Here is a 22,579-nt window from a genome sequence, read left to right on the forward strand (position 1 = left end):
GTTTTTAGGTTATAAGAAAGGCATGGATTTGTTCATCAAGCTCATCAAGGATGTCAGCACCTTAAAGAGATACAGACACTTTTGATTAAATAGAACAAATAGACTCCAAGAACACCTGAAATCTGGTTTTCAAATTGAAATATTTCTGGCTATTACCATTATTGTAGTCATTGAGTTAGTAAACACCAGAAGGCAAAATTCTAAAGTGACCTGAGCCTCTAGCAGAAAGTAGCAGAACTTAAAGATGATTCTCTCAGGAAACTTACATCAAGCTTTTAAAGAAATCCTATTTCCTTCATCAAACTTCCTTTTGAAGAGACAGATAATTTCCTCTGCCTCACACCTTTGCCTGTTTCTTGATATTCCCTTTAACCCATCGTTCTATCCAAAAGATGATCTATGATGATCATCTATTGGATCCTGTTTAAAATATATTCAGTCATACATATGTTCTTGATTAGAATCCAAGTTAGAGTTGCTTGCATTATGATGATAGGCAAGTAGACGAATGAATGACTGCCGGAGTCCAGCCCCAGTGGATCCAGGGAATTCGAAGGGTGGACGGAGTCAGTGAGAAGAGATTTATTTAATTAGAAATATAAGATTAGATTAGGAAAGAATAGTGTAGTAGGAAAATTAGTGGAGAAAAGAGGCTGAATAACTTGGTTTACGTGGAGAACTAATAAAACCTCGAGACAAGAGGTTTGCACCATCTACGTTAGGCCACCGGCGCCGGTTTGAATAGTGGAGGGTGTCCCACCTTGGGCTCCCTCTCGCGTGGGTCTTAGAAGCCAGGGCAAGTAAGTAGACATGGCGAGCCTCCATGCCCCAGATGGGAATTCAGCCAGAAAATAGAGTAAAGAAGACACGGGGTGACCAAGCTGCTTTGGTGAGTGAGGCCCCAATAACTTTATTTTTTAAAAGGACTTTTATACCTTTCCCACAAACGATGTTGTGTCCATTATCTTCTGGCTTTGGAGGCCTGTCAAACATTTTAAGACCCTCTTTTGATAAAGGCTGTTCAACCAGAAAACTTATTTTCCCTTGAAGTGTTTTTTCTTTATATTTCTAATCTATGTCAGCCTCAGAAAGTATCAGACAAAGTTACATTTTCACGAAGCAAAGGTGCAGTAAGTTACAATGAAGAAAGAACCAATTAGCTCAAAAGTCTGATGTGGTTAGTTTCAAGGCTACATTTGTTTTTTTCTTACATTCTGACTATGTTAACAAATGTGCTCCCAGGTGTACAGTGGATAAGAGATATGGGAACTTAGCAACAAGCGTTGGCCCAATAATGAAATCCTACACCAGCACTACTCTAATAACTTTTAACTCTTTGAAAGGCTTTATGTTTTAGGCTTCCCGTGCCTCTCACAGGTGGGGGGCTGTAAACAATCACATGCGTAGTTGTAAAAGTCTGGGTAAGGCAAGTTAGAGAGCCATCAGAGGGGTTTTTGGATTGAAACACTCTTATTATGCCCAGGAGACTTATTATCTAAAAGCTCTAAATTAACTTTTCCCTAAAAAAAGGTGGTGGGGGGATAGCCTCCTGTTAATGTCAGAAGAGTAGGTGAAAAGCGTAATATAGTAAAGCAGGCAGACTCTGATTTGGGGGTTAGATGCTCAGAAAATTCCAGGGGGAACCCCTGAAGCCTGATCCCCGCCCACCTTTGCATTTTGTCAGGCTTCCTTCCTCATGACCTTTGCCACGGGCGGGATTCCTCATGCTGGCTCCCGGCAAATGACATCTGTTTATTCCTGCAAGGTTTGTTGAGTGTTTATTACAGCCAAGTACTAGGGAGTGTCAGACCCAAAGAAGAATGGCAAGTACTCTCTGCTCTCAGAAGGTTTTCAGTCTACTGAGGGAGACACAGCATGCCAAAAATAACTGCAGTATCAGTTCAGTTCAGTCACTCAGTCGTGTCTGACTATTTGTGACCCCATGAATCGCAGCGTGCCAGGCCTCCCTGTCCATCACTAACTCCCGGAGTTCACCCAGACTCCCGTCCATCGAGTCAGTGATACCATCCAGCCATCTCATCCTCTGTTGTCCCCTTCTTCTCCTGCCCCCAATCCCTCCCAGCATCATAGTCTTTTCCAATGAGTCAACTCTTCACATGAGGTGGCCAAAGTACATACAGATATATTAATATATGTACCAGCTATAGGGTAACCCAAGTGTGTGAATAATCAGCTCTTTCTAAATTTTCCTACATTACAGGTTAGGAAGTAGGGGCACAGATAAATCAGGTAATTTGCTGACACATACAACATGAAAGGGCTTCCCAGATGGCTCAGTGGTAAAGAATCTGTCTGCTGATGCAGGAGACATTGGTTCAATCCCTGGGGTGGGAAGATCCCTTGGAGAAGGAAATGGCAACCTACTCCAGTATTCTTGTCTGGAAAATCTCATGGACAGAGGAGCCAGGTGGGCTACAGTCCATGGGGGTCACAGAGTCGGACACAACTTAGCATGCACACGTACAACATGAAAGAGCCTAGATATGAACCCAGGAAGTCTGTCTCCAAGGGTGATACTCTCATTCATCACCAAGTTAACTGCTTTCCCCAACTGACCTGTATAAGACCTCACATGGTTAAATATTTAATACATGTGTTTGGATGGTGATGGTCCACCCCTTTGAGTCACTGGTACTCATTTATATGCTGGCGCCTATTTCTTTAAAATGAGGTTCCATCTTTCTTACCAAAAATGATCTCTAAAACCATGTAAGGCAGGGGAAATCACTCCACATTTATGTAACTAGAGAAAAAAATATACTAGAAAACAGGAAACTTCTAAAACCAAGCAAAGTCTTTGTAACTGTGGCTGATGAATAGGCTATTGTAAGTCCATGGGTCTAGGAAATGGCACCAAAGTGTAGTCTATACATTTGGTCAGAAACCTCTCAGTCACTAAGAAGCTTCATCTCTGCCCTTAAAAAGGAACTTCATCTATTCCCACATACTTGATCCCATGTTCATGTCCTTTAAAAGCAGAAATAGATTCACATTTGATGAAGTAAAAATCACGCCCTTCAATTCTTATTATTTTGGGGGTGAAATTATAAGAATAAATACAAAGGGTGATTTACAAAGGACAGGAAAAAGGTGAAGCCCAAAGGGTGGGTCTGGAAGGAACAATGGTCTCTTGTATGTTTTGGCTGGGCCATGTTCCTAGCAGTTTGTGCCTGGCTATGCACTTCTTTAGCACCAATGGAGGACTCACTTATTACTTTCCCATCAATGCCTCTGTGTGTGTGTCTGTGTGTCTGTGTGTGCTTAGATGCTCAGTCGTGCTTGACTTCTGTGATGCCACAGACTGTAACCCGCCAGGCTCCTCTGTCCACGGGATTCTCCAGGTAAGAATACTGGAGTGGTTGCCATTTTCTTCTCCAACCAGGATCTTCCCAACCCAGGAGTTAAATGCACTGACTGAAATTCAGGAATCTACTAAATTGCAGATCTGTAAGCAACTCCTTGGAAGAAAAGTTATGACCAACCTAGATAGCATATTCAAAAGCAGAGACATTACTTTGCTGACTAAGGTCCAACTAGTCAAGGCTATGGTTTTTCCAGTGGTCATGTATGGATGTGAGAGTTGGACTGTGAAGAAGGCTGAGTGCCAAAGAATTGATGCTTTTGAACTGTGGTGTTGGAGAAGACTCTTTGGACTGCAAGGAGATCCAACCAGTCCATTCTGAAGGAGATCAACCCTGGGATTTCTTTGGAAGGAATGATACTAAAGCTGAAACTCCAGTACTTTGGCCACCTCATGCGAAGAGTTGACTCATTGGAAAAGATTTTGATGCTGGGGGGGATTGGGGGCAGGAGGAGAAGGGGACAACAGAGGCTGAGATGGCTGGATGGCATCATGGACTCGATGGACATGAATCTGAGTGAACTCCGGGAGTTGGTGATGGACAGGGAGTCCTGGCGTGCTACAATTCATGGGCTCACAAAGAGTCGGACACGACTGAGTGACTGAACTGAACTGAAGCAACTCATTCCACTGGGGATGGATTGGGGGAGGGAAGATGTTGGTTAAGTACAAAGTGACATAGATGCCCAGATATACTGTCTGTAGAGGGTCAGAATTCAAGGAGAACCCTAAGTGTTCGCCTAATCTTCAAAGGTGAGAGATGTTTACGAGTAGGGCAAAGAGGAGAAGAGCATTCCAGATAAGAGGAATAGCTTAGAAAAGGCCCCTCGGAGAGAAATGACAGTGAGGTCAGTACAGCCAGGGTTCTGAGCACTGAGCCAAGGACAAAATGGATGATGAGAAAAGCTTAAGAGGCAGGCCGGGCGCGGTTTTCAAGGAATCTGTGTGTCATGCCAAAGAGTTTGAAGTTTATACCCTTTGCCAGTGCTTGATTCTCCTTACCACCTGTGAAGGCACCTAAGGAGCCTTTCAATACGCTATAATAACCAAGGTTTATCTGGAATTTGAGCCTTGGTTATCAGAATTGAATCTGAGGGGGCCAGATACCAGCTTCCAAGAAGACTCAGTGTACAGCCTGGACTAGAAATACTGCTACTGACAATGAGTTGTTGTTCAGTCACTCAGTTGTGTCTGACTCTTTGCGACCCCATGAACTGCAGCATGCCAGGCTTCCCCGTCCCTCACCATCTCCCAGAGTTTGCTCAGAATCATGTCCACTGAGTCGGTGATGCCGTCTAACCATCTCATCCTCTGTCACCCTGTTCTCCTCCTGCCCTCAATCTTTCCCAGAAACAGGGTCTTTTCCAGTTTTGACAATGGGGACACCTCAAAAGCTTTAATGACGTGGTCAGTTTTCACTTCAGAAAGATCACCTTGCCTACACTATGAGGAACAAATAGAAGGCATATGTGAGTGATGGGAAGGCAGTTTGGGAGATGAGTGCAAACCAGGCTAGAGACCATAAGGCCAGGATCAAGGTAGTGGCAGCGAGACTACAGACAAGGTGCTGTCATCTCTCACTTCATAGTCGGTGCAGACTGGAAAGGATGTGTCTGTGTGGGCTTTGAGGTTGCTTATAAAAATGACCACACATTTTCCTCATGTCTGTATTCACACCTTGCATGTACACTTGCATGCAAAGTCACTTCAGTCACGTCCACCTCTTCGTGATCCCATGAACTGTAACCCACCAGGCTCCTCTGTCCATGGGATTCTCCAGCCAAGAATACTAGAGTGGGTTGCCGTTCCCTTTCTCCAGGGAATCTTCCCAACCCAGGGATCGGACCTGAGTCTCATATGTCTCCTGCACTGGCAGACAGGTTCTTTACCACTAGCTCCACCTGAAAGCCCACAGTTCACACCTTGCAATCATCTAATCAAGAACTGGAGTCTGTTGTACCTTGAGTCTGGGTTGGCCGTTTGACTTCCTTTGGCTGATGGAATGTGGAAGAAGTCCTGAGTTTTGAACTTGGGTTTAAGAAGATTTGTAAGTTTGCTTTCAGATCTCCATGACACCTGCACTAGCTACCTAGACGTAAGAGACACATGGTCCAGATGTCCTGTCATTCCAGCCCACAGCCAGTTCCTAGCCATGAGAGTGATGGTAGGTAGATGAATGAGCCCAGGGGAGATTACCTTCTATGGGGGACTGCGCTGGATCTGGCCTCTCAAACTGTCCAGTTTCAAGCACTTCAGGAATGACAATTACTATCATCCAATAACAGCAACTACTTTTAAAGTTTAAAAACTCATCTCAGAACAGGTTGTTTAAAGATCAAAACTAAGAAGTCTTACAAACAGAAAAGAAACATGGTAAACTTAAAGTACAGTGGTATTCCACCTTCTAAAGTAAGGGAAATAAAAATAAAAATTAACAAATGGAACTTAATTAAACTTAAAAGCTTTTGCAGAGCAAAGGAAACTGCAAACAAGATGAAAAGATGATGTTCAGAAAGGGAGAAAATAATTGCAAATGAAGCAAGTGATAAAGTACTAATCTCCAAAATATACAAGCTATTCATGCAGTTCAATATCAGAAAAACAACCCAATCAAAAAAGAGACAAAAGACCTAAACAGAAATTTCTCCAAAGAAGACTTAGAGATGGTCAATAAACACATGAAAAGATGCTCAACATCACTCATTGTTAGAAAAATGCAAATCAAAACTACAATGAGGTATCGCCTCACACCAGACAGAATGGCCATCATCAAAAAATCTACAAAGAATAAGCCCTGGAGAGGATGTGGAGAAAGCTAAATCCACTTGCACTGTTGGTGGGAATGTAAATCGATACACCCACTATGGAGAACAGTATGGAGATTCCTTTAAAAACTAGGAATAAAACTATCATGCTGCTGCTGCTAAGTTGCTTCAGTCATGTCCGACTCTGTGTGACCCCATATATGGCAGCCCATGAGGCTCCCCCGTCCCTGGGATTCTCCAGGCAAGATCACTGGAGTGAGTTGCCATTTACTTCTCCAGTGCATGAAAGTGAAAAGTGAAAATGAAGATGCTCAGTTGTATCTGACTCTTAGCCACCCCATGGACTGCAGCCCATCAGGCTCCTCCGTCCATGGGATTTTCCAGGCAAGAGTACTGGAGTGGGTTGCCATTGCCTTCTCCGATATGACTCAGCAATCCCACTACTGGGCCTATACCTTGAGGAAAACAGAACTGAAAAAGATACATGTGCTCCAATGTTCATTGAAGCACTATTTAAAATAGCTAGGATGTGGGAACTACCCAGATGTCCATCAGTGGATGAATGGATAAAGAAGATATGGTATATATATACAATAGAATATTACTCAGCCATAAAAAGTAATGAATTTGAGTCAGTTGAACTGAGTTGGATGAACCTAGAGCCTGTTATACCCAGTAAAGTAAGTCAGAAAGAAAAAACAAATATCATATATTACTGCATTTATATGGAATCTAGAAAAATGGTATTTATGAACCTATTTGCAGGGCAGCAATAGAGATGCGGACATAGAGAACAGACTTGTAGTCACAGGGGGGGAAGGAAAGGGTGGGTTCAACTGAGAGAGTAGCTTTGAAACATACACATTACCATGTGTAATATAGATAACTAGTGGAAAGTTACTCCATAACACAGGGAGCTCAACCCAGTGCTTTGTGACAACCTAGAGAGGTGGGATGGGGGTGGGGCAGGAAGGAGGTTCAGGAGAGAGGGGATACACACACACACACACACACACACACACTTATGACTGATTCACGTTGTTGTACAACAGAAACCAACACATTGTAAAGCAAATGTCATCCAATTAAAAATAAATTTAAAAAATACAGTGGCATTAGTCCATGGTCATGTTGTCAACTTGAGTAAATTAAATGAAGGATCAGGGTAATCAGAATAAAAATACTGTAGGATTTTTTTTTTAACTTTTGAAAGAATGTTTCCGATGTATTCCTGTCTTTCCCACAGATTGTATTATTTCTCTTAATGTTTCTGTTATTGAGTTTACTAATTATCAATAGTCACACAAAGGGAGGAAAAAACTGCATACCACCTCTGATATTTGTATTCCTGAAATGTAGTCCATAACTGCATTTGAACATCTTGCCTGGATTATAAGAAGCTTTCTTTCAAAAATCATGCCAGAGAAAGCAAAAGCAAAGTTGCTTCATTATTTTACAAAGCCTTTAACAGAAAAATGTAAATGTTATTTCCTGCCCCAAACATTATGACAGATTAAAGTTTTGGTCTCTTCTTCACATTTATCTTTCAATATCATTCAAAATGCTTGTGTGTATCATCAGCTAACTTACTGAGTCACTGGCTGTTTGAGGTTATTCTATTAGATTTTTATTGCTAAGTTACCATAAATTTAGTGGTGCAGTTTTTTACCTTACCGTTTCTGTAGGTCAGAAGTGGCTTGGTTTTCTGCTTAGGGTGTGACAGGGCTGCAATTAAGGTGCCAGCTTAAAATGCAGTCTCATCTGGGGCTCAGGATCCTCTTACATTCTCACCGGTGATGGTAAAATTTACTTCATTGTGGTTGTAGGACTGAGGTCCCTGTTTTCCTTCTAGTCAACTGTCAAAAACTAGAGACCTCCTGCAGTTTCTTGCTATGTGGCAGCTCTCAGCCTAGATGTTTGATTTCCTCCAGGCCAGCAGGAATCTTTCTGATTTCCTCTTTTTGCAATCATGTGGGGGAAAGCACTCTGTTTTTAAAGTGTTCACCTGATTAGGTCAGGCCCACCTGAGCAATCTCTCTACTTTAAGATCAACTGACTTGGTACCCTACTTAGATTTGCAAAATCCTTTAAAAGCAGTGCCTAGATTAGCGTTTGATGGAATAGCTGGGAGAAGGTGTGTATATACCAGGGCTAAAAATCTTAAAGCTCATCTTAGAATTCCGTCTCTCATAGCAATGCTTAAGAGATCCTCTAATGGCACAATCAGTTCCTAATGAAACTCAGAACAAGTAACTCCTGCAGTAAGAATTCTATAATTTATCTTCTTCCTTACAAGTTTCCTAATCCATTAAACTTTCCAGTTGGATGTTTGAAACTTGTGAGCTCCTAGAGACCACAGGTGTTCTGGACTCCTGTGGGTCCAGCTGCATGACTTGGGAGGGTACCAAGAAGGATTAAAAGAAGAGAGCAGTCAACTAGAGCACAGTACTGAGGAGGGAGGTCACACCTGGGCAAGGAAGCAGCCAAATTCACAACTAAGCAGAGAGAAAGGATAGAGCCTGCCTCATATGAAGTGCAGCTTTTTCCCCATGGGAATTTATGACTCTAGATGTGTCGCTCAAAGATTCCAAGAAAACTAATATTTTTGAGGATATGGATAAACTTTCGGACACAGGACAGTGTTTTTATCCTACAGATCTCTGAAGAGAAAATTGGAAACAAATATCATTAGTTTCTCTTTCACCAAGGCTGTGTCAATTCTCTTAGAGGAACTTTGTCTGTGATGTTACATAAAGCCATTTTTGTTTCTTCAGAGCACAACGAATTTGCGAAGAAATGTAGGCAGAACATGGTGTTCAGACTTTAATTTTACTCACCTGCAAACTGTCCCCTTTCCATCATAATTTTATTTAAATCATGGTTATGCTCTTAATTAACAATTTAATTGGTTAGTGCTTTCTCAATCCAGTTCTCTGGAGGCATGGTTTTCTGTTTAACTTTCTTGTTTTAAGTCTTCAGCGAAACCATGAAATTTAATTAGGAAAGTAACCAGCTTTGTAACAGCAGTTCTCTGTCTAATTAGCTATGCTCTGACAGTACCTTCTCAGATTCCATTCAGCGTTGCACACACACTTTGCATTTGTTCAGGTTTCAAATAAGGCACTGTGAATTTAGCCTAAGCACATATTCCAATTGTTTTTCATTTTTCCATAAAGGCTTGGTTACAGCCAGTGAAAACAGAAAAAGTAACTTGGAGCATTCCTGTGTGCATGTGCTAAGTCACTTCAGTTGTGTCTGACTCTGCACAACCCTATGAACCGTAGCCTACCAGGCTCTTCTGTCCATGGGATTTCTCAGGCAAGGATACTGGAGGGGGTTGCCATGCCCTCCTCTAGGGGATCTTCCTGACTCAGGGATTGAACTTGCATCTCTTAACATCTCCTGCATTGGCAGGTGGGTTCTGTACCACTATTACTACCTTGGAAGTCCTAAAGCATTTACATATGCTGTTAAACCAAGAGCCATCAAAGCCCAAGATATAGAAATGTTATCTTACTGCGCTCATTCGTTTCTATTGCTGCAGAACAAATGACCACAAGCTCAGCTTAAAGCAATCCCCATTTATCATCTTACAATTCTATAGGTTGGAAGTCCAGATGCAGCTGGCTGGATTTTTTTCTTCAAGATTTCACCAAGCAAAGATCAAGGTACAAGCTGGGCTGGAATTTCATCTGGACCTCAGGGTCGTTTCCCAAGCTTGTATGCTTGTGGCAGAATTCTTAATGCTTGAAGGACTGACATCTCCATCACCTTGCTGCCTATCACTGGGGATGGCTCTTATACCCTAGTGGCCACTCTCCTTATCACATGGCTCCCGTGTGCGGTTCACAACACAGCAGCTTGCTTCTAGGCCAGTGGGAGCACTTCTCTGACTTCTTCGTCTGTGAACAGCTGGGGAAAACACTCTGCTTTTAAGAGGCTTGCCTGATTAGGTCAGGCCCACCCTGGTACTCTCCCTTCGGCCGCATTACATTATATATCAAGAAAATGACTATCTTGTCATACTGACAGCCCCCCTTCCCCTGCGCCTCTCCACACACACACACTCAGAGGAGGGATTATGCAGGATGTGTACACCATGGGGTAGAAGTTGTGGGGCCACCTTAGGATTCTGCCTGGCACACTATGCCGCAGGGAAAGAAGGCAACTGAAAGCCTCTGGCAAACTCTCCTCCCTCTCTCTCCATGGAGGCAGTGCACAGGGTGCGCTGAAGAGCTGTTAACAATGGCCCCAATTCTGTCCTGCCAGCTCCACAGGGCATCGGAGGGCAGACTGTCACATTCTTTCTTCTCTGCAGGCTGCTTTCTCTGCCTGGCCAGAATTGCCATTTTCAGCAGTGCGAGAGGATCACGGGATGAAATCACATGAATTTAAAAACTACATCAAGTTAACATGACACTTTTGGATAGAAATTTATTTAAGCTCCGGGCCTCAAACTTCAGCCCAATAAAACAATTTATAGGCTGAGCTGTAAGAGTCCTCCAGCAATCACTGAAACTGGAGGTGGTCTTGGTGACCCCCCGACTCAAGGAATACAGTAGGTAAGAGCATGATATTGATCACATTCTGAGACCAGGCTCCACCGCCCTGCAGACTCAGCTTTAATCCTCTCCACTGTGACTAGAACCAGAGAACATAGACCAGAGTCAGGAGGTGGGCTGACCTGGGCTCTAGAAGGTTCAGCACTGCCTAGATGTGTACTCCAGTTCTGCACTGTGACCTGGGCAAGTTCCTCAACCTCTGTCTGTCTCTCCCCGTTTCTCTGTCTGTCCATTTCAGTTGCTCAGTCATTCCGACTCTTTGCGACCCCATGGACTGCAGCACGCCAGGCTTTCATGTCCATCACCAACTCCTGGAGCCTGCTCAAACCCGTGTCCATCGAGTTAGTGATGCCATCCAACCATCTCATCCTCTGTCATCCCCTTCTCCTTCTAATCTCTCCCAGCATCAGGGTCTTTTCCAGTGAGTCAGTTCTTCGCATCAGGTGGCCAAAGTATTGGAGCTTCAGCTTCATCATCAGCTCTTTCAATGAATATTCAAGATTGATTTCCTTTAAACCGCTCAGGATTGACTGGTTGGATCTCCTTGCAGTCCAAGGGACTCTCAAGAGTCTTCTCCAACACACAGTTCAAAAGCACCAATTCTTCAGTGCTCAGGCTTCTTTATGGTCCAACTCTCACATCCATACATGACCACTGGAAAAACCATAGCTTTGACTAGACAGGCCTTTGTTGGCCAAGTAATGTCTCTGCTTTTTAATATGCTATCTAGGTTGGTCATAACACAGCAGTAATAACAATGCCCAATTCATTGTGTTGCTGAATTGAAGCAATTCTGGAAAGCACTTAGCACTATGACCATCACATGGTGACCATGAGGGGCTGGATGTAATTGTGATGTGGACTCAGAGTATCATCAACACTTGAAATATTAACTCCAACTCCCTCCCCTTCACTCTGCTCCCCTCTTTCCTCACCAGTCCCTTCCCCTTCTCTCAGTTGTCTTCTAAGCCCCTTCACATCCAAATCATTTCCTTCCCTGGTTTATTCCTTAAGGACCTAATGAAAACAATATACAGGAACGTTTTTTTCTGTATACGATTTTGTGTTTTTCTTAAGTACCAAAAGTCACGACGTAAATGTGCTGTTATCAGGGTCTACCCTCTTGTCTACGCTTAGCATCTTTTGGTTTCATCTACAATGACTGAGGAGTTTATAAGGAATTCCCACAGTCCCCACTGATATAATGTTATTGCTTTTGATAATGGTAAGTGATTATCACATATAGAACTATGCAATTTCATTTTTATAACTCTATAAGGCCTACCAGGTAAACATATTCACAAAATGGGGGGAAAGTCCTTTGATGAACAATTTTTGGTTCAGAATATTTGTTCTCTGAAATACTGCACACTAAGATGTAAAGGGGGCTCTTTTCCAGTGATATGTCTACCACACAACATCAATGGAGACAGAAGCTTCTACTTGAAGCTTGCTTTGTTTCACTGCAACTTTTGAGTCCCTGGGGTACTGTTCAGAGAGTGTTCAGGTATTGCTGCTAAAAAATCTATAATGGGGTTGATGATCATATGTGACCAGAGGTAGCTCAATGTCAGTTCCTAGAATCAGAGATTCCTTTGAAGGGGAGAGGAGATTTAGGAAATGCCTGGCAAGCTCAACCTCGCTGGTATTGGAGAAAATCACCAGAGTTTGGAATAAACTCCTGCATCCTCATTCATGAGCCCCTGTCATAAGACCCCAACTTAAATTGGCACTGCCTGTGTAGGGACCATGGAGGAGGAGGAAGCAAGCAATCAATAAAAGTTCAAATAAACTTCCTTTGCAAATAAAGTCAGTATCTGAAGGGGAGATGGCAAAGAGAAACATCAAACCAACAATAAAAGACCAAAAGTCTGATAAATATACATATCTCCGGAAGCTAACGAATCTATCCTTCCTCTGTCATCCCCCTAACACCATCTCCAGGTAGAAATGTATGCCAGTCCTAGGACACTTGTTTGTCTATCCCACACTGGGGTTAATGAGCCCCCCCTGGTAAATCTGCTTTGCTTTCCATTAAAATGAAGCTAGAGCACCACAAACTTTATGGGATGCTTCTGTGTTTGGTAGGCACGGAAAAGAGACCGTCAACCCCATTTCTCATCATAACCTTTTAGCTAAAGTTAACACTCAATTATATATAGTAATAGGGAGATGAGAAATCCTCTAACTCTAAAATCCATAGAATTCATCAAAGATTGAACAATCAAAGTCATTCAACCTTTGCCAACAGAATCCTCTTATCAGACTCACTGAAACATAGCAAAATTAATTAACTTGAGTTTCTAGCTTATTTTCCTCCGCTCATGTCTGCTTGAAGTTTTAATTAGAAGGAAAGTGTCTAGATGATCAGCAGGAAGATTTCAAGGAGGAGAAGTGAAGCTCTGGAAAATTACTAACTAAATTCACTCATTCGTTAAGAAAACCTTACTGAGCTTCTAATGTTCAAGACACTCTTTGAGAACAAAGAAACAAACAAAAATAGACAAGCTCTCTCATGAAGCTTACATTCTATCTACTAAGGGAGATGGAAAATAGACTGGTAAATAGAAAACTGGTCAGATATATACAATTTGGAGTAACCTTAACTATACGTTCAAGGCACTTCCAGGTTATCTCTTAGCATTTTCTTCCCATGGCTATTGAAGTCCAGTGATTCAACCTCAGTCAGCAAAGCCTTGTAAACACATATGAGCATAATGACAAGGGAGTGGACACTTGCTTACCTTCAGCTGGTGGCATATTTTCTTCAGTACAAACGCTTCCTCTTCTGTATTGGGAGTAAGTCTTATCACCTTATCGCTATAATAAAGGGAAAAAAATGGTAAGGTATACCCTTCAAAAATAAAGATGCAGCCATTTCTATATTTTTTTTAAAACTGCCTTTGCATTTAGAAAAAACAGCAAAATTTTAGACTGGCCTATAGGAATTTTATTGCATTCTTGGTACGCTATGATAGTTTTGATCGTTTTTTCCCCTTTGTCTTGAAACTATTTATTTTTTTTTCATCAGTTTTTAAAGATTACAAATTCACACTCAAGCAGAGAAAGATCAAAAAAACAGTAACAGTGGCCACAGGACAAGAACTTCCATGATATCTCAGAGCAGACACTCAGAAGGAAAATTCCCGGTAACAGGAAAAAAAAAGCAAAAAAGCCTACTTAAAATTTTTAACTTTATGCTGAAAAGGAATGTGACTTTTGATAAGAGGACCCATGACATCCATACACAGTGGAACATTTCTGGTTTGGATTCTTCCCACCTTGAGAACATAAAGATAGGCCCATCTCTAAGGGACATCTTATTTCTCGAGTATACAGCTTACCAACTGGTATGTGAGACCAAATTGGAGGAAACCCCCTGCCCTCATTGTTTGTGGCCATTAAATCCCGATGGCTATAAAATTTTTGTTATTTAATTTTTATTTTTAAAATTTATTTTTATTGAAGTATAGTTGATTTACAATGTTATGTTGGTTTCTGGTGTACAGCTGTCATTCAGTTATATATATATATGTATATATATATTTTATTTTTCATATTATTTTCCTCTATGGTTATGTAACATTTTGAAAGTGATAAAAACTTAAAATCAATTTTTACAGCCATTAAAAATTTTCCACAGTTAAAATTACATCTGAACAGTCTACACAGATTCTGAATTGCCTAAAAAGACTAGAGGTGTCATGCTTTCCACCAGAGAGCTCTCTGTAGTGGTACTTTTCCCCCAGGTGTGCCAGACACGTATTATCACTTTCTAATTTTGTCATGATGAGCTTGAGAAGCACAACTCTAGTATATAATAATCACAACTATACATGTATAACTGAATGACTGTGCTGTACACCTGAAACTAACACCCTGTAAATCAACTACGTTTCAATAAGAAAATTATTTATCATAGTAAAAAACCCCACAACTGTTCAATGAGTTTTTCAAGGAGTAGAAACTTATTAAATATTTATTAGCAGATTGGTATAAAGGAGATCATTGAGAATAATTGGCTTCTAGAGGAAATGTAAGGAAAAATGAAGTGTAAGAGGAATGGGTATTTTCCATCATCTTCAATGGCATTTTACAGTGACTGCAGACAAAACAGAATGTTATCAATACCACATATACAAAGCACAAAACAAAAGCTCTAGCAGTTCAGCCTCAGCTTCTCTCTTCAGCCTCAAAGTTGTACCAGAATAAGGACGGAATGTATGAGCTTTTCCATGGCTTTACCACTTAGATGACTTGCAGTCTCAAAGACTAGGTTAAGATTAATATGGAGGACATAAGAGCCCAAGGGAGACTTTGGATTTGTTGGACAGTCATTCTTTAAGGCTGTGTGTCCATTTCCCATAATTTTTGCTTTATGCTTTCAAATGACCCTGTTATACCTTCCTTAGGCCTGTGAGTTAAAAGACCCCTGGCTTGCTGAGTGATAATTTAATATGTTGTACACACTGCTACTCAATATGGCTTTGTAGCTTTGGCTTTTGTATTCCTCAAAAACATCACACAAAACAACCTTTTGCTACCTGTGTCATAAAGTCCATTTTCCTGGAAAGAATAAAAAAGTAGAAGGAAAGGAAAAAAAAAAATCACTGTTAAAAAAAACAAAAAACTTCAAATATGACCTTCAGAATTTAAATGCAATTACACCTCTTCTTTCATTCTTTTTTTTTTTTTTTCATTTCTATTACACATTTCTCTGAGCTTTGTGTTTTCTGGGTTCATCATATCCTGGCCCCTCCCACCTGACCCAACATAATTCTTGGCAAAGAACAACTCCAATGGATGATATGGTTGTTTTTTGAGGGATGAATCGCTTGAGAGGTTGCTGAAAAACACCTCCATCTGGGGTCCTGTCAGCTTCTCAAGAGTGCAAAGAAAGCAATCTGTAGCTGTTTTACAGCCATGGGAAGTTTTTTTTTAAGATGATGGATAATTCAACCTGGCAATTGGTTCCTTCCCTGTGAGTACAGAATAAAAGGGGACCACCCCTGGGATTATTAACCCTGAAAGTGATTGTTCAAACCCAGTTTTATCATTTTTATCACAAGAAGTCCACTTCATCTCAGCTTGTAGAAATTTTCAGGTGTGACTTGAGAAATGTGTTTATTACCATTTGATTACTTATCAAAGAACAGAGAATAAGGAAAGCGATTTCGCAAAGTCCATGAAATGTCATACTTTTTTGTAAGCTCATAAATTATATCGGTAACTAGCCAGTAACCAAAACCCAACAGCTTTTTATTCAGCATGTAAGACAAGTGCCACCCAAGTGCCCCGTTTGTTTTTACCAAACAGAAAGCTTATTCTCCCTAGATCCGTTAGCTAGTCCTTTTCGAAGTGGTAAACAATAATTCTTGGACTGCAAGATCAATCCTAAAGGAAATCAACCCTGAATATTCACTGGAAGGACGGATGCTGAAGCTGAAGTTCCAATACTCTGGCCATCTGACAAAGAGCTTCTCATTGGAAAAGACTCTCATGCTGGGAAAGACCGAAGGTAAAAAAAGAAGGGAGCGGCAGGGGATGAGATGGTTAGATAGCATCACCAATTCAATGGACATGAATTTGAGCAAACTCTGGGAGATAGTGAAGGGCAGGAGAGCCTGTGTGTGCTGCAATCCATGGGGTTACAAAGACTCAGACATGACTTAGCAACTAAACAAAACCAGCAAAACAAAAATTCAGGACCGCAAACAGGAAAGTTTCAGGAAGTCAAGTATGCAGGAGACATAAGAGACACAGGTTCGATCCCTGGTCGGGCAGATCCCCTGGAGGACAGCAGGGCCACCCACTCCAGTTTCTTGCCTGGAGAATCCCATGGACAGAGGAGCCTGGTGGGCTATAGTCCATAGGGTTGCAAAGAGTTGGGCATGACTGAATGACTTAGCAAGCATGATAAACTTCTATCATCTGATGTATCTGGAACATGTCTTTTCTAAACCTAACAAATGCACCAGTATTAAGAACACAAATTCCAGTACTTCAGTTTTTCATTCCTGTCTCTAAGTCACTGAATTTATCTTCTCTGATCCAGTTCCCTCTCATTCAGGGAAGAAAAAAGAATAAGGTTGGATTCCAGTCTGGGCTGCTCCACTTGACCAAGCTGTATAAACATTTAGAGCCAACGATACCTGATCTTTAACTGGGGAAACACTAAAATATTGTCACATAAGGTTTTTGTGAGAATTTTTCTTTTTTATTAAAAAAATTATTTATTTTTAATTGGAGGATAATTGCTTTACAATGTTGTGCCGGTTTCTGCCTTACATCAGCATGAATCAGCCATGGGTATTCATATGTCCCCTCCCTCTTGAACCTCCCTCCCACCCCTCTAGGTTTCCACAGGGTGCCAGGCTGAGCTCCCTGTGTTAAACAGCAAATTCTCACTGGCCATCCATTTCAAGGATATGTGGTAAGGTATATGTTTCAATGTTACTTTCTTGATTCGTCCCACCCTCTCCTTCCCCCACTGTGTCTACAAGTCTGTTCTCTATGTCTGTATCTCTATTGCTGACCTGCAAACAGGTTCATCAGTACCATTTTTCTAGCTTCCATATATATGTGTTAATATATGATACTTGTTTTTCTCTTTCTGACTTACTTCACTTTGTATAACAGACTCTAGGTTCATCCACCTCAATAGGACCGACTCAAATTTGTTTCTTTTTATGGCTGAGTAATATTCCATTGTATATATATATATATATACCACAACTCCTTTACCCACTCCTCTGTTGATGGACATCTAGGTTGCTTCCACATCCTGGCTATTGTAAATAGTGCTGCAGTGACACTGGGACACATGTATCTTTTACAACTGTGGTTGTGAAATTCCATTTGACCACACTTTTTAAAAGTTATATTATATGCCAGGCATAGTGGTGGGTGCTACGGATACAATAGTTCCTACCATGATGGGCTTATACTCATAGCCCTGGCAAGAAACACCTGTCTGAGAAACACCTAACTTATCACAGCCTTTCAGTGCATAGCTGCTGCTGCTGCTGCTAAGTCACTTCAGTCGTGTCCGACTCTGCGCGACCCCATAGATGGCAGCCCACTAGGCTCCTCTGTCCCTGGGATTCTCCAGGCAAGAACACTGGAGTGGGTTGCCATTTCCTTCTCCAATGCATGAAAGTGAAAAATGAAAGTGAAGTTGCTCAGTCGTGCCCGACTCTTGGTGACCCCATGCAGCCCACCAGGCTCCTCCATCCATGGGGTTTTCCAGGCAAGAGTACTGGAGTGGGGTGCCATTGCCTTCTCTATCAGTGCATAGTATTATTACCTCTACAGAAAAATATTTTTCTCACCCTTTAAAACTTAAAGGGCTGAAATCAGTTGCTTTTACAAGTGCGTTTCACTGTAAATATCAGAAGCAACCCATGATTTAGTCGTGTATATTTTAACTTTCTTTGGTTATTGGTAGTGTTTTTATTTCTTAACATTTTCACATGTATTTGAATCTAATCATTGATCAGTTTCTCTGTTTGGGACTATTTCCTTTCTTCTCAGGTAGCTCTTTGGCATCTGAAACACACATATGGATAGTCTCATTATTTTCTACAACCATGATTTATATAAAATGAAGAGGGAAAATTTCACAGATGGTCTTGTAGTAATGGATTCTTTATTGGTACAAGCTACCCATGTTCAGTTTTTTAATAAAGACAATTTACCAGATATGGAAAAGGATTTCTAATGTTGCCCTTCACAAGGTATTAGATAAGATGAATGTAGTGGATGCTTTTGATTACCCCTCCTAAATCTATTTCCCCTCCTTAAACCCTAACAGAACTGACTTGCTCAGATAAACACCCCATCCCCATATCAGGAGTGAGTCTGTCAGCCGATTAGAGCTTGGATATCCCTGGCAGCTTTTGTTAGTCTGGAGGTCTGGAGATAGCCACGTGCTGTAAATGGACTCAATCAGGTTTAAGGCAAGGATTGATATTCCAAGGTTTAAGGAAAAATAAGATCCACTCTGCTGTTGAATATAAACAATGTGTTTATATGCCATGGCAGCATAATTAAGAAGAGAGTGAACTTTGGGGTGAGGCAGATTCTTTGGACCATTGGATGGAGACACAGAAAGAACCCAGGTCTTTAATGACCTTACAGAATAAACCAACTTTCAAGCCTGTCCTGCCTCTGGACTTCCTGTTGTATAGTGTAAAATTTATAGTGTAACATTTTCCTTTATTTTGTAGGCCAGTTCGTCATCTGCTTTTAACCAAAAGCATGCTGCACAATAACAGTGATTTTACTTATTTCAGCTATTTTTAAGAATTACATAAGGAAAACCAATAGAATAATTAAATTTAATGTTTATTTAACAGTAAACATTCATCTCACACGCTAGCAAAGTAATGCTCACAATTCTCCAAGCTAGGCTTCAACAGTATGTGAACCATGAACTTCCAGATGTTCAGGCTGGATTTAGAAAAGGCAGAGGAACCAGAGATCAAATTGCCAACATCTGCTGGATCATCGAAAAAGCAAGAGAGCTCCAGAAAAACACCTGCTTTTCCTTTATTGACTATGCCAAAGCCTTTGACTGTGTGGATCACCACAAACTGTGGAAAATTCTTAAAGAGATGGGGATACCAGACCACCTGACCTGCCTCTTGAGAAATCTGTATGCAGGTCAGGAAGAAATAGTTAGAACTGGACATGGAAAAACAGAAGGGTTCCAAATAGGAAAAGGAGTATGTCACGGCTGTGTATTGTCACCCTGCTTATTTAACTTATGTGCAGAGTACATCATGAGAAACACTGGGCTGGATAAAGCACAAGCTGGAATCAAGATTGCTGGGAGAAATATCAATAACCTCAGATATGCAGATGATACCACCCTTATGGCAGAAAGTGAAGAAGAACGAAAGAGCCTCTTGATGAAAGTGAAAGAGGAGAGTGAAAAACTTGGCTTAAAACTCAACATTCAGAAAACTAAGATCATGGCATCCAGTCCCATCACTTCATGAAAAATAGATGGTGAAACAATGTCAACAGTGACAGACTTTGTTTTTTTGGGCTCCCAAATCACTGCAGATGGTGACTGCAGCCATGAAATTAAAAGACACTTATTCCCTGGAAGAAGCTATGACCAACCTAGACAGGATATTAAAAAGCAGAGACTTTACCAAAAAAGGTCCATCTAGTCAAAGCTATGTAGTCATGTATGGATGTGAGAGTTGGACTGTAAAGAAAGCTAAGCACTGAAGAATTGATGCTTTTGAACTGTGGTGTTGGAGAAGACTCTTGAGAGTCCCTTGGACTGCAAGGAGATCAAACCAGTCCATCCTAAAGGAAATTGGTCCTGAATATTCATTGGAAGGACTGATGCTGAAGCTGAAACTCCAATACATTGGCCACCTGATGTGAAGAACTGACTCATTAGAAAAGACCCTGATGCTGGGAAAGATTGAAGACAGGAGAAGAAGGGGACAACAGAGGATGAGATGGCTGGATGGCATTACCGATGTGATGGACATGAGTTTGACTAGTTGGTGATGGACAGGGAGACCTGGTGTGCTACAGTCCATGGGGTCACACTGAGCAGCTGAACTGAACTGTAAACAGGTGACGCTAGTGGTAAAGAGCCCATCTGCCAATGCAGGAGACATATGACTTGGGTTTGATCCCTGCGGGAACATCCCCTGGAGGAGGGCATGGCATCCCACTCCAGTATTCTTGCCTGGAGAATCCCTATGGACAGAGGAGCCTGGTGGGCTAAAGTACAGACAGTCACATAGAATCAGACACAACTGAAGAGACTTAACATACACACAATAGTAAACAACATATTTCACACGTGGGAAACACATATTGATATTCTTTCTTTCCTCCCTGAATACTATTCTCTAAAACACCCCTTTAATTTTGATGGCAGCTTAAAAAAACTGTGTGTGCTTTCAAAAGGGGAGATTACTCAATAGCTAAGACTCATCTTGCATTTGCAAGAAAAATGGGACAGTTTAAAATATTTGCTGAATTTTCTGAAAGCTTGTATCTTGTGGAAGAATGAATAATAGGATGTTCACTTATGGAACAACAACAACAAAAAAACCCCCTCATGCCCAAGGACAAAGAAATCTATTAAGTAATTCCATCTAAGAAAATTAATGTTCACATGCAGATTCTATATTAGAGAGGTCTCTGAGCTGTATTTCCCTTGTTGAAAGATTGTGTTTTGATGCACATGAAAAATTTCATTAAAAAGCAATAAATAAGAGGCAACTTGGCAGAGAATACTCAAGAGAGCTAAATGGAGTCTCCCTTCTTTGTTCATAGTTTATAGTTGCAATATAAAGTACTCAGAACATGAAGAAGCTCCCTGTGGCAGTTTGCCTAGAACATGAAGATTTAGACTTCTCTTGGATCAACATTAGGCAGAAGTGACGACCTTTTTTTTGTTGTTGCTACAGTTATTTTGACAAGAGAGAAAAGAAAAACATAATCTTCAAAAGCCTTACTCTTGTACTTCACTTTGTAGCAGACAATTTCTCAAGAGGTTGAATGCCCACCCTGACATCTCATATGTAATGGCTGATCAAGAAATATTTGCTGAATTGAAAAAAAAAAAGAAATATTTGCTGAATTGAAATTGGCTTTTTGTAAACTGCTTTTAAATTTCTGAAATTGGCTTCTATTGTGTAGTTTGAAAATTTCCTGTTCTCTTATTAGCACAGGTCAGAAAGGGAAAAAGCAATGAAATGTAACCCTACCATGAAGTTCTTTTTTTCTTACAATAAATATTATTTTACAGTAAAATATTATCTTTATTATATCTCAAGGACTTTTGTATATTATTGTCAAATAATTATTTGGAAAGTCCTTCTTGTGATATTGAAGAATAGGACACAATCAGAGAAAACTGTTACCACAACAGAGAACAAACCATTCATTCAACAGGTATCTACCCATGCAAGTCCCAAGGTGGCTGTAGCCATGAAATTAAAAGACTCCTGCTCCTTGGAAAAAGAGCTATGACAAACTTTGTGTATTAAAAAGCAGAGACATCACTTTGCAGACAAGGTCTGTATGGTCAAAGCAATGGTTTTTCCAGTAGTCATGTACAGATGCACCATAAAGAAGGCTGCACACCAAAGAATACTGATGCTTTTGAACTGTGGTGCTGAAAAAGACTCTTAAGAGTCCTTTAGACAGCAAGGACATCAAACCAGTCAATCCTAAAGGAATGCAAACCTGAATACTCATTGGAAGGACTGATGCTGAAGCTGCAGCTCCAATATTTTGGCTGCCTGATGCAAAGAGCGGACTCTTTGGAAAAGACCCTGATGCTCAAAAAGATTGACGGCAGGAGGAAAAGGGGATGACAGAGGAGGAGATGGTTGGATGGCATCACTGACTCAATGGACAGGAAAACCTGGTGTGCTGCAGTCCATGGGGTCGCAAAGAGTCAGACATGACTTAGTGACTAAACAAGAAGGACAGAATTGGCTTACGAAGGGGGAGAGAGAGGCTAGATCCAGGTTAGACTAGAGGTAGAGACCGTAGAATTCACTGCTGAGTTTATACATAACCAAAGCAGAGTTAGAGAACAATCACAGATGACCACTACATTTTGGCCATTAGCTGAGACCGAGAAGGCCGGAGGCAGGTTTGGTGGAAAGATCAAGCTCCTTTTTCTTTCTGGACATGCTATATTTGAGATCCTATCAGGCCTTGGATAAGGTGCTGAGTCAGTTGGATTATATGAATTTGGGGTTTGGCAGGAAGCTGAGGTCAGAAACACAAATTAAGGATACATTAACATATGGTTGGGGCTTCCCAGGTGGCTCAATAGTAAAGAATACGCCTGTCAACGCAGGAGATGCAAGAGACGCAGG

At 41.1% G+C, this 22,579-nt stretch overlaps 1 protein-coding gene and 1 long non-coding RNA gene across 2 annotated transcripts in view; one reads left to right on the plus strand and one right to left on the minus strand.

Annotated features, from left to right (window-relative positions):
• Nucleotides 1–22,579, minus strand: part of CPA6 (carboxypeptidase A6) — a 309,307-nt gene that overhangs the window by 157,018 nt on the left and 129,710 nt on the right. The window contains exon 2 of the mRNA XM_004011724.6: nt 13,454–13,529. Within this exon, the coding sequence (XP_004011773.2) occupies nt 13,454–13,529 (76 nt within the window). The remainder of the gene's footprint in view (nt 1–13,453; nt 13,530–22,579) is intronic.
• The window catches only part of LOC114116371 (uncharacterized), a 183,933-nt gene that overhangs the window by 154,483 nt on the left and 6,871 nt on the right, over nt 1–22,579 (plus strand). The window lies entirely within an intron of this gene.

The sequence above is a fragment of the Ovis aries genome, chromosome 9 (genome assembly GCF_016772045.2).
Source record: "Ovis aries strain OAR_USU_Benz2616 breed Rambouillet chromosome 9, ARS-UI_Ramb_v3.0, whole genome shotgun sequence".
Classification (NCBI taxonomy): domain Eukaryota; kingdom Metazoa; phylum Chordata; class Mammalia; order Artiodactyla; family Bovidae; genus Ovis; species Ovis aries.